The 13396-nt window shown below is 33.6% G+C and overlaps 1 protein-coding gene across 3 annotated transcripts in view; it reads left to right on the forward strand.

The window, feature by feature from the left end:
• LOC105832308 (TATA box-binding protein-associated factor RNA polymerase I subunit B) overlaps positions 1-13396 on the forward strand; it is a gene marked incomplete at its 5' end in the record, with an annotated part of 50416 nt that overhangs the window by 12815 nt on the left and 24205 nt on the right. For all 3 annotated transcript variants that reach the window (XM_012673129.3, XM_036294173.1, XM_036294190.1), the window contains 1 exon segment: positions 10928-11143. In XM_012673129.3, the coding sequence (XP_012528583.2) occupies positions 10928-11143 (216 nt within the window).

Genomic DNA, 13396 nt, shown 5'->3' on the forward strand with positions numbered 1-13396 from the left:
AGAGTATGCGCGCTACGCATACTATGACACGCTCACGCTTTGACACCGTTATTGGTCACTATGTTTCCCCAATATTCTGTATTAGAAAGAAATAACAACCCATCTTAATGACAGTTATCCTTTTCTCAGTGACGAATATCCCCACTACTGTTTTTTCAACTCATAAGCTGTTTATGGGAGTGAGTCGCAGGCAGCGCTTGGCGCTTAGTGGGGGAGCCGCGTTCGTGTATGTGAAAATGCCTATGAAAGGAAAGGACGTCTTACCAAATAACGTCTTATCGAAAGTCTACTGTATATCGTGTAAATTGAAGCATCGAAAGAAAAGCTCTGAAAAAGCTGATTACAAGTTTAATTGTAAGCAGTCCTCGAAAATAAAACCAATTTGAATCCACATGTGAAAGTAAATTAGTCCACATGGAGTATTCTCGGTCAATCGGACTCCCGCCTTCTTCCATTACAAAAAAATTTTTTAAACTTTTGATGGTGACCAAAATGTAACTTATGACCTTAACTTTCGAATGCATTGGCGTTTTGAAAAATCCAATATGGCAGCACCAATATTGCGGCTAGAAACTGTTGTGTACACACTGCGTGGAAGGCGTGATTTCACGATTTTTCAAGTTTTCTGTTATCACTTTTATCTGCTATCTTGGATTCGCCATTTTGAATTTTGGAAAAGTAATAGATTCATCAGCGATAGTAATCAGCGATTCCGAAAACCCTCACATTTTAAGTTTTATGAAGATTGAAGCCTTTTTCACTTTTTTGTCCGCCATCTTAGATTTGCCATTTTGAATTTTATAAAACTGAATGAGAGATAACAAGATATGGTCATATATTTTATACCCAAATTCGATATAAACATGCAGAGAAATGTCGAGAATGATATATCACACGCTCTGTACCTGTATTACCACATCATTTTTGAAAAAATCCACCCTCTACCCATAATTCTTACTCTGAGAAAATAGACTACGTATGGATTTTCCGAGAACTAGTTGAAATATGTAATAGAAACATTTTGTTTCACTGATTAATAACAGAAAACTTGAAAAATCGTGAAATCACGCCTTCCACCTTTAGTTCCAATCCTTAGGGATCTATGAAATAAAAAATTGATGCCAGATTTCGAAAGAGCACCCTTGAATACCCTTGCAAATGCTTTTCTTGTAGGAGTTTGTCATGATTCGAACGATAAATTTAGATATAAGTGAAATTTTTTGGTGTATACACAGTTTCCAGCCGCCATACTGAAGCCGCCATATTAGATTTTTCAAAACGCCACAGTGCTATCAAAAGTTAAAGTTATAAGCTATATTTTGGTCACTAGCAAAAATTTTTAAGATTCTTTTTGTAATAGAAGGAAGGGGGGTCCGGTTGACATAGAATGCCCCATATATATATATTTTATACGGTTATTTTTTATTACTTGGTCAATTTTTATTTTTTATAAGATGAACCACTTTGTACCTCAAAACAAATTTTTTTTTTGGAATGCATACTATAGAACTTATTTTTTCCTTATTGCGTATCATTTGAAGACTACATTTCTCCAAGAATTTTTTAGAAATATTAAAAACGAGTTATAATTTTTTTGTGAAAAATAATTTTTACATATGTTTTACTTTAACAATTTTTATGATTTTTTATGTTAAAAATTTTTTTTTATATTATTGAGTTATTTCTCGAAAAATTCAACACTCAGAAATTTTTTTGATTTTTAATATGTTATACTTTACGCGTCGCAACCACAAAAACACGTTGGGGTGTCCCACATCCCATAGTGTATCAACTTAATTTCCATGAAGTGTTGCACATGAAGATTAAAAGTGTCACGACACGAATTTTGCATTGTGGATGTGTGATTCAGCATGCTGAATGTAAAAAACTAGAACTGCATTGTAGTCAGTTTTTTTACTCAGAGTTTTTGGTTTTTGGGCCTAACATATACATGCGTACCAAGGTTAGGGAAATTAATTTTAACTAAATAAAGTTAAGTTTATAAAATTAATTTAGTTATGTAAAAAGTTACACAAACGAAAAATAAAGTTAGAAACCTTACTTTATAAAATTAACGAGTAACCGTTAACTTTATTTTAAAAAATAACTCAAAGGAAAGAAGGTGGTTATGGACTAGAAGTTATGGAATTTATGATATTTTTTATATTTTGTGTTGAATTTTACAGATAATTGTCTAAATTACTTTTTTACATACTGTTTAGATGTTATAACATGGTCATAAATGTTTATTATATTGTTACAAAAGCTGTATTTTAGCTATGAAGACTAGAACCAGGAGACCGATCTCTGTGGTTTTGAGTGAGGCGAAAATCTGTTAGAAATGTAGTACTAAATGGTGGCGCTGACGATACTGATACACCGGGATACACCGGAATACACAGGAATATATTCCAACTCTAGATACAATCGTCTAGTCTAACAAGGGGACCTTACGGGTCATAGGTCATCGATTTTTTTCATACTTATAGGATTTGAAGATCAGTATCCGGATTTCAATTTCCTAAATCAATACGATGCGCTTCTCAAAAATACTCGAGAAAATTGATTTTGAAGATTTCCGATATCTTTAAGTACAAAAAATTTTGACCTATTGTCAGAGCCGCTCGTAGCCGAGCGCACAGAGCTCTAGTTTCGTAAGCGCGGAGTCGCTGGTTCGATTCTCGCTGGCCCCAATTTTTTTTTAATAAGTCAATGCAATTTTTTTTAAATCCTATATCTTAACATTTATCAAATTGAAATGCTAATTAATTATTAAATATTTATTCGTTATTTAAATAAGAATCATTTTTTAAATAAGAATCAACATCTCTTTATTTTTATTTAACGGTAAAGTACGAATAGCACAGCATCTGCTCTCTCGGAACCCTTACTTCTCCCACTTTTTGCAAGGCTGTTCTTTGTTCACGAAAGATGCGAAAGAATGGGGATCGACCAGGATCGACTTACAATAAACTCGACTTGTAAACTCCGACTAACGTGTTAAAGATACAGCGTAAAATGTAAGTGATAAAATAACTGAATATTGTTTGTACATATTATTTTTGCATTTAACAATAAGACGTTTTCCATTTTTGTACCAAATTTTAATTTATTATAAATATTCGCATTTTCAAACAAGTGGCAATTAAAAATAAAGATGTTAATTTTTATTTCAAAAATAACAAATAAATATTTAATAATTAATTAGCGTTTCAATTTGATAAATGTTAAGATATAGGATTTTAAAAAAACTCCATTAACTTATTTAAAAAAAATTGGGGCTAGAGCGAAAATCGAACCAGCAACTTCGCGCTTACTAAACTAAAGCTCTGTGCGCTCGGCTACGAGCGGCTCTGACGATAGGTCAAAATTTTCTGTACTTAAAAATATCGGAAATCTTCAAAATCGATTTTCTCGAGTATTTTCGAGAAGCGCACCGTACTGCTTTGGGAAATTGATGTCCGGGTACTGATCTTTGAATCCTATAAGTATGAAAAAAATCGATGACCCATGACCCGTAAGGTCCCCTTGTAAGTTTATCGTAGTCAGCCGTGCTAATGATGCTAGGCTGTACGCAGTTGTTGTATTGGTATAAGAAAATTGAGATAAGTACTCTAAATGTAAAATTGCTAAGATTTTTATTATAAATTTGCATTTATTATCAAATGTTTGTCGTATTCCATATTGTTTCCGGTAAATCATTGTCGCCAGCGCCACCATTTGGTACTACATTTCTAACATATTTTCGCCTCACTTTTGGAGGCGAAATCAGGCTTAGTTTGATCTCCTGGTTCTAGTCTTCATAATTTTGGCATTGCAGGTAGTTAAAAGTTTTATGAACGTGTATTCTTTATGTTATTATGAGAAATATGTTAGGTATTAATTTTTTAACTTTAGTGCAACTTGAAGGGCCTTTAATATGGCTTTTAAATGACGTAATTGAACTTAATATTTGATATATGCGTACATGCATATGATATGTGAAGTTATATTGTTTGCGTTTAGGGTTATAGACTACTTGCGAGTGTCGCGAGTCTAAGTCTCATAATTATTTCGATTGCAATTTGGTTATACTTTTATTTTACTTATAAACTAATATATTGTTTGTTATAATACTTTTATAATACTTCCACAATGGGCAAAGTCAGAAGAGCCCAAGATTTTTTTACATATATTTTTAATACTTTTCTGTGATACTATGTACAAGATACTGATATTTTTGTGACATTGGTGTGCAAAATTCGTTAAAGAACGTTAATTACTTATCTTTTAGAAATAAAGATGATTTTGTTGTTACGTTTAGCCAAAGAACTTCTGCTTATAACAGTATTGACAACAGTATGATTAGAATTTTATGGATAACAAACCGACAGGAATTATAATACAAATAATTACTAATTGTGAGTTATTTAAATAAATCAAAATGATGAGTTTATAACTCTTTCTCTCGTCTATCATTACTCAAACCTTGGAAAATAAGAATTTATTACTTTCAATAGAAAGGGTTTCCGGATACATGCCGCGCCCTGGTACAGTTGCGCCGACGTTTGCAAATGTTGCAGTTTGCATTATCGGGGATAGGATCTCTGGTACTGACCTCTCTTAGATTGTGACCATTTTTATATACCCTTTATTTTGGTGGTCGGGATGAGGATGAGAAGAAGGGGACGGGGTGGTTCGTTCAATAATAGCACAATTCATTGGCCTAACACTGATCAGCTGTTGGTCAATCTTAACACAATATTGGCTTAACACAATGTTGGCCAGCTAATATGTGCTACTCAGAAATGTTTTAATTGATTAATTAAAAAACCGAGAGAACAGTATGCCAAATTGGGCTTATCTAATAACCTTTATTATGTTGAGGTTTTCGGAATGTTTTAAAATTTCTACAATTTACGATATTTCTTGGCGAAGTAACCTTGAGAAGGAGCTAGCACAATAGCTTTTTTGTATTGCATAAAGTGTCCAGTCTAGGTGTTCGGCTAATTGAGGAAAATGATCGTATTTGATACATCATTGATGTTCTTTGATTTGTGTACTGATCTTTCTCCTGGTTTCTATTATGTACACTTTTCCACACAAAAGCAGGGCATTTTGTATACATCTGGTGATTCTAAGCGTAATTTCTAATCTTTCAGATTAAGAAGTAAATGAGAAATCTTTCTTTGTTGTTTGAAAATTACTTTTATATTGTGTTATGCAAAATTTTGCTAATGCATTCTGTCGTACTTTGAAGATATGGAAAAAAACCATTTTCTTTTCTTTTTCTCTTTCTTTTTTTTCTCCTCATCCGTCGTCTCGATGTTGTTGGTCTGGAAATTTTGTTTTTCAATCTTTGAGATTGTGAACGCTCTATGCGGGGTGATTCAGAACGACCCAGATGTCCTTGCAATGACAATATTCCTGAGTTAATTCTTTTCGATTTTTCTTTACGAAAATTTTATCTAAAGCTTATTTTCTGAACGATTAAATAAAATAGTTACTGAATCACGGGAGGCATACAGAAGGTAGGCAGGGGCGGTGCAACAACACTATCTAACACAGGTGATTACAAATTCGGTTTTATATTGTTTGACGAATGAATAATTTTACCCGGAATAAACAACACTTTACGTGTAACAAAGGGCATGGCAGGATAAGGTATGTAAATCTGCCCCCGCATGTATCAGGCTCAAATTGGTGTCACAAGTTAACACCAATATACTATAAAATTACCCCTAAGCCTAACTTCAAAATCGCATTTTTATAGAAGTTATGGAGGGGGAAAGTAAAATCAAAAAAGTGATTTTTCTTAAAAACGACAACCGATTTTTATGAAAAAAATATATGTTGTAGAGGTCAATAAGACTATTATTTAAAAAAATTAAAAAAATTTTTTAACGAAAAAAATTGGTAAAAAAAATTTTTTTTAGGGGGCTGTTTTGGAGGTACACCCGCTATATTTTTACAAAAACATTTTTGGACTATCTATTCTTACATATATTTTTGTCAAACAGATCAGAGTGGTGCAACATAGTAAAAAAAATATAATTCACGCTGTACTACGCCGCACGGCGCGGCACGCGGCGTCACGCAAGTGACAACGCGCCAACTAACAATAAGTAATGCTGTGAAATCTGTTCTTATTGCATATTGCTTAATTATTAACTCCTTATTATCGAAATGCTTGATTTTTGTGAGTTCTCTCGCCTCTCACAAATCGGGGTGCTTGATTTTTGTGAGTCCCCTCGCCTCTCACATATATTTGTACCAGTATTACTAGAAGCACTAGTACAAATGTATTTATTAAGTATGTGTATATGACTATATATTATGTGAATATGTATATATATATATATATATATATATATATATATATATATTAAAAAAGAACCTAACCTTCGTCGCTGTTACTCTCAATTACGGAAATATAATTATTTTGTTTAAATATCTTGCTAAGTATTTCTGCTGGCTTAAAAACTTTCGATAAATATCTTGCATACGACAAGTAATACACAATTGCGACAATGTATGAACAACAGCCAACAGTTCGTCTACCATTAGCACACTCGCATGCGTAATGTGTCACACCAGAGATACCAACACTATTAGGCTTGTATCTTAAAAAACATCTATATGTTGTGCGAGAAATGTGTCGGGATGGAACTTTTAGTTTTAGTACATTTGTTTCGTCTTTAACATACTCAAGGTTTAATCTTTGGAGGTTTGCCATCTTTATCAATTATTTCTACTAAATATGATACACTTTGAGAAAGTTGATAAGATCCGGTGAATAAAATTTTTAAGTCTTTCGGTCATTTCTGGAATATAGAAGCACCCCGATTTGTGAAAGGTGAGGGGACTCACAAAAATCAAGCATTTTGATAATAAGGAGTTAATAATTAAGCAATATGTAATTAGAATAGATTTCACAGCATTACTTAGTTGGCGCGTTGTCACCTGCGTGACGCCGTGTGCCGCACCGTGCGGCGTAGTACAGCGTAAATTATATTTTTTTTAACTATGTTGCACCACTCTGATCTGTTTGACAAAAATATATGTAAGAATAGATAGTCCAAAGACGTTTTTATGAAAATATAGCGGGTGTACCTCAAAAACAGCCCCCTAAAAAAAAATTAAAAAAAAATTAAAAATTTTTTTACCAATTTTTTTTGTAAAAAAAAATTTTTAATATTTTTAAATAATAGTCTTATTGACCTCTATAACATACTTTTTTCATAAAAATCGGTTCAGTCGTTTTTAAGAAAAATCACTTTTTTTATTTTACTTTCCCCCTCCATAACTTTTATAAAAATGCGATTTTGAGGTTAGGCTTAGGGGTAATTTTATAGTACATTGGTGTTAACTTGTGACACCAATTTGAGCCTGATACATGCGGGGGCAGATTTACATACCTTATTCTGCCATGCCCTTTATACCGATAAGTCATAAATTTTATTTTTCTTGTCACGTAATATTTTTAAATAAATAAAGACTGATGCATATTTAAGTTTCGTTTAAAGCTAAAATAAAATCGGCGCAATCGGACGTTAGCAATACATATGCCTCGAAGCATTCCACTGTCGATTAATTAATACTCCACATTATCATAGTATCAGATTGATACCATGATTTATTGACTACAATTATCAACAGATTTACACGTAATGCTCTTTAAAAAACAATCTTGATTTGTTCTGTTGACATTGAGTCTCCGCGTCGTGCGTTTTCTTCGAATTTTCGGTTGCTGAATAATTAACCGGTAGTAATTAATAGCAACGAACAGATAGATTTGTTCATGCATGAGTGTGTGTAAATCTGTAAAAGCATTGATACATGATACATTTTATAAAAGACAACAATTTTTTGACTAATTACAGTAATTTTATAATCTGTAATTATTGTAATCTAAATTTTTTTTAAATAAAAATAAGCCGCGGAATGATTACTCGGTAGTTATTAATAATAATAAATCGATAGATTTATAAATCACTTGATTTAGCACGTGAGTAAATTTGATGCGCATTGTGTGATAAGAAAGAAAAAACTTACGACTTATTGGTACTTATGGGTTTGTTACATGTAAAGTGTTATTTATTTCCGGTAAAATTATTTATCCGTCAAACAGTATGAAAATATTAAATTTGTAATTACTCGTGTTGGATGGATGAGTTGCCCCTTCAGTAATTATTTCTGTATGTCTCCTGTGATTTGGTAACTACACTTCTCACAACTATTAAAGGAACACCTAAATTTAAAAAAAAAAGGCGAAATTTAATCAATTGTAACTTCGTTAAAAACAAACGAAATTTAAATTTCCAAAAAGCATTTTAAAGGTTGAAATATCTACTTTTGAAAACTTACCGTCATTTAAATGTTTCTGTAAGTTGGACAGTTTTTACATGCAGAAAACTTCGAACTGGACTAAATGGGAAATTTTTATTTCACTTTGTCGGCCTGTTATATCTCTAAAAAAGTTTTACGAGAATTTTAACCTTCTTGACGTGAAAGATTAAAGTTTTCTCTACAAATTTTTTTTTGAAAAAAATTTTTTTAACCCTTAATCCTCAACGTGTTTTTTGGCACACTCTAACCCAACGTATGATTCCTTTTGTCTTTGCCCTTATAACCATATAAATATTGATCATAAAAATCTGAAAAAATTTATGTGTACTCTTTAAACATTTTTCTTTAAGAAACTACCATTAAATTACCTTCCCCCCAAAATTTAATATGTTTTTTCACAGTTGTTTTTTTGCTATTCGACGAAAAATTAAGGATAGTAGTTTTAAGCAGGATGAAAACGATCCATAGGTTGGGTTAATTTGTCTACGATTTTTTGTTACTAAATTACCTTTGATTAAATAAAAAGTGAGCATTTTGAATTTGATTGCTCATAACTTCGTTAAAAATTATTGTACTGCAATGAGCAAAAAAAGATTTTTAAAGCTGTAACTTTGCTGTATCAAATGAAATAGTCAAATTTTTTAAACGAACATTTAAACAAGTCATTAATGGATAAAGATAATGTTATAATTATTGATATTTTCATGTTTTTTTAACGCAGAAAACAATTGGATGAAACAACAATAAAAATTTGTTTTTTACGTTTTTTTATACCTTAAAGTACACTAAATTTGATAAAAAATCGCCAAATAGCTAGGAGCATTTTTTCATAGTGACTACTATGTTTTTATCGAGCAAAATGTATAAAAACTTCTAAAATTGCATAATGTCAATAAGAAAAAAATGGAAAATAAAGTCAATTAATGTAAAAAAACTGGTTTTTGGTACACTGACATTACATTGATCGTTATTAATTGTGTCTACAAGAGAAAAAGAAACATTCTTTATTTTTTTTTTTAACAGAATTCGAAAAAATGGTCAAAATTTGAAAGTTACCAATAAAAATGTAGACCAACTACTACACAGACATTTGCTGGAAGGTAGTGCGGCAAGTATGTCTTGCACTAACGGAAAACTTTCGCGAGCGCTGGCACACCACACGTGAATTGCGAAACTTGTCGCTAGGTGACGTTTTGTATTACGTTTTCCCGCAAGTCAAATCATTTCAACTATAGTACTAAAGCTGTACTTTTATTCAGATTTGCACATTGTTATTTGTGATATGATATGCTTCCAGTGGATTTTATATGATTATTTTATTGGTGATTTATTGTATTAATCCTTACTATACACATGAGGTTCAGTGGACCCCAACAAAATACAAGTCTAAATTTTTGCCAAGGTATTTAAAACCTTGAAGGGAGTATCCTGTTTGGACACGAATTGATTGGATACGGCACGATTGGACACTGCACGATTGGGCGGACACACACACACACACACATTTACATGTGTTTGCAGATTTCCAATACAATTTACTTGGGTTAGCGACTTGGACAGGGTGGGTGCAGGAGGGGGGTCGAAGGCTTTGCACCCCCGTGTGCGTGCGTGCGTGCGTGCGTGCTGGCGGGCGGGCGGGCGTTCGAAGCATTCTTTGCACCACATGGATTTGTGACTTCCCACGAGATGCTTGTAAAAATACGTATATAGACGTTTAAAAATTACATTCTTTTTCTAGAAGAAAACCCTGGGTCGAGAGGCGGCATGAAGATATCAATCTGTGTTGATTTTTGATAGATTTTTAATTGACTAAAACATTCCGAGCAGCACATATTGGCTGGCCAACAGTCACCCAATATTGTGTTAAGATTAGCCAACCAGCTGACCAATGTTGGGCTAATGAATTGTGCTACTATTGGATAACCACCTTCCCTTTCCTCATCTCTATACCTTTCCTTTCCTCACCCCTATCCTAGCACTAGGATAAGGGGTATATAAGGTCGATCACAGTCTAAGAGAGTTCAGCATCGGAGCTCCTAGCCTGATGATGCAAGCTGCAACGTTTGCGAAACATCAGCGCAACGCTGTCAGGACACAGCATGTATCCGGAAGTTCTTTTTATTGGTCGTGAAAGTTTTAAGTCTAAACGAGTTTATTACATTTTCTTGGTTATTTTTTAAATTAAATTTTATTGACTTTCAAAAGGACACTTAATATGCTATTTGACTAATATAATTTGAAATTTATTGTGGTTTATATTGTATTTTATACAGTAGTAATAAAAGTTGTTATTGTAAAAATGTAACAGCTATTGTCATTATAGACAAATTTAAAAAATGCTTTAAAGGTTATATTAAATTACAATGTTATAATTAAAAAAAAAATTAGTTTACTCTAAATAACAAAATCATTAAAAAATTATTACAATATAAATTATTAAATATATTTAAAATTAACTTAAGTGAGTTACAAGTTTTTAGGTTTTTAACTGCATTATTTAACTTTTAATTCTTTAATTAGTTACTACTTAATCCCAACATATAATTGTGTACGTGAACGTGAACCCATGTATATGTATATGTATATATGTTTAATACAGGATACAATTCAATTTTTCTGCTAAAGAGGAAATGAACAGAATAAAAAATATGGCAAAAAAATTACCACGATATAAACGCAGCAAATATAACCACAGTCATGTGACGACTAGATATAAAACAGGACCAGACTTGATTACACCTACGAAACTATGGGCAATCTTATATCTGGCTTTAAGGATTCATAATCAAGATATACATTTAGGTGATATGATAAGGTAATTTATAGATATTTTGTACTCATTTTTACCTTTGAAATAATACCTTAAGGTTTAACACGTTATAACAGTGTACATACTTTTTGTTAACATTTATTATGTTATTATTACACATTGTACGGGCTAATTAATTGAACTTGTTTCTAAACTTAATATATATATAACTTTCTTTCTCAATAATTACAGTCTATTCGCGCGGAGACTAATGTGCTCTGGTCGCCATGAAATTAACTATATTCGCGGGAGAATACGCGCTTGCTCCAATCGCTACGGAGTCACAAAGCCAAGTGTTCGTCGGAGATCGCCCGGTACCGACTCCGAATTTTGTTTTTCGTTCTTCATCGATACATCGATCGATTCGTTCGTTTTGGTCGAGGCAAACATCGACCCGCAATCATCGACATTCCGCCCACCAATTAATCACAGATTAATTCTTATCGTCATTAACGGGTAATGTCTTGTCGAATGTGAATGATTAATTTCACACTGTGATTTCGCGTTTTAAGAAACAGTTTATTTGAAATTAATGGGAAAGTTACACAATCACAATTGCGAATCGAATAAGTCTGAGAGATAAAGATGTCCAAATGACATTAAATGTCCAAAAGAAGAATTAAACACTCGCGATGGCAACGCCTAGGAGAACTCAGCCTCTTTCGCGATAGACTTATTATATTATTCGATTATATTATTAATCACCACAGGAAATTATGAGCACGTACAAATTGCGTCTGCACACGAGGAAAGTTACCACAGGAATAAATAATAGTAAAAAATATCTTAGCAACCGCGATCCTCATACTCTTTCGGTAGTTTTTTATTAATTACAATTGACTGATAAATGGAAATATTTTTTTAATTAACGTTATCGATCCACATGTTGCTATGTGGCCGGAAAATGAGTCGGATTACAGTTGTCGAAGATTCTCTTTTCGGAGTACGCAATGAAGTTAAAGTAATTGAAATCTAATTTTCGTGTGGCGATTGAATAATCGGAAAGCGCATAGTCGAATAGTCATGTATTTTACAAGTGTGTCTTTTCGCACATATGAGTAATATTCGCGCATATAGCGCGTGTCGTGCACGACTTCGCTTACGAACAGGTAATTTACATAATTTTGTGATTGCTCGGTTTACAATACTTCCGCTCATCTTAACAGTAACAACCCGAACTCTTCCATTTTCCATTGCAGAGGCGGTGCATTTTCATCTGCAATCAAGACATCATTCTTTGCTTAATTTTTTCTCTCCTTTGTCCATTTGCATTTGTCCTGCAATAAAGTTAAGTACTCGACGCTCCATCGCTTCCAGAAATGCTGTGTGATCCGCTGAATCAATTGCCATCGTTTCAGTCTATTAACAGGAGTATTAGTCAATAGTCACAAGTCGATGTCCGGCAAATTTGTTAACGGCTCGCCTATTAAAAAATGCGCAGGTGTCAATGGTTGCATATGTTTTGGGTGTGAAGAGAGCTGGCTTAAGGGTCTCGAATTCATACATGCTTCGATTTGAACCAATACCGTGTTAAGCTTTTCAAAGGTGAGCCGAGTTTCATCAACAATTCTTTTCAAATCATATTTACACGATTTCACTTTCGCCTCCCATAGTCCGCCCATGTGAGGGGCATAGGGTGGGATAAAATGCCACTGAATATTTCTGGACGTGCAATACTCATTTACCGACTCACACATTTCGCCTCTGATCGGCTTATATAAATCGCCGAGCTCTCTTCTCGCGCCCACGAAATTAGTCGCATTACGCTAAGTATTTTTTGGCTATATTTTGGATGGCCTCGCCTTCCTACAAATCGACGCAACGCACCGATAAACGCATCCGTAGTTAAATCATCTATGGCTTCTAAATAAAATTTCTAAATAAAATTCGTCGAAAAGCATATAAATACGGCAATGTATGATTTGTTGGTTTTCTGTCCTCGCTCTCTGCTCACTAACGTAGTGAGTGAGCCCGCGTAATCTACGCTTATCACGGTAAACGCCCGTCGACAAACCACTCTGTCCGACGGTAATGACCCCATAATTTGGCTTAAAGATTTAGGGTTGACTCTAAAACAAGTGTACACTTGCGAATCACCCTGCGAGCCAAGTTGCGCCCGCTTAGAGGCCAGTATTGCTCGCGAATCGAAAAGAGCAGCGCCTGCGGACCCGCGTGCATCATCCTCCGATGCTCCCGCTCCAACAACAGAACCGTGAATCGACTTTTCGGGGGCAATAGAATGGAATGCTTTTTATTAGT

The sequence above is a fragment of the Monomorium pharaonis genome, chromosome 1, assembly GCF_013373865.1.
Source record: "Monomorium pharaonis isolate MP-MQ-018 chromosome 1, ASM1337386v2, whole genome shotgun sequence".
In the NCBI taxonomy this organism is placed as follows: Eukaryota; Metazoa; Arthropoda; class Insecta; order Hymenoptera; family Formicidae; genus Monomorium; species Monomorium pharaonis.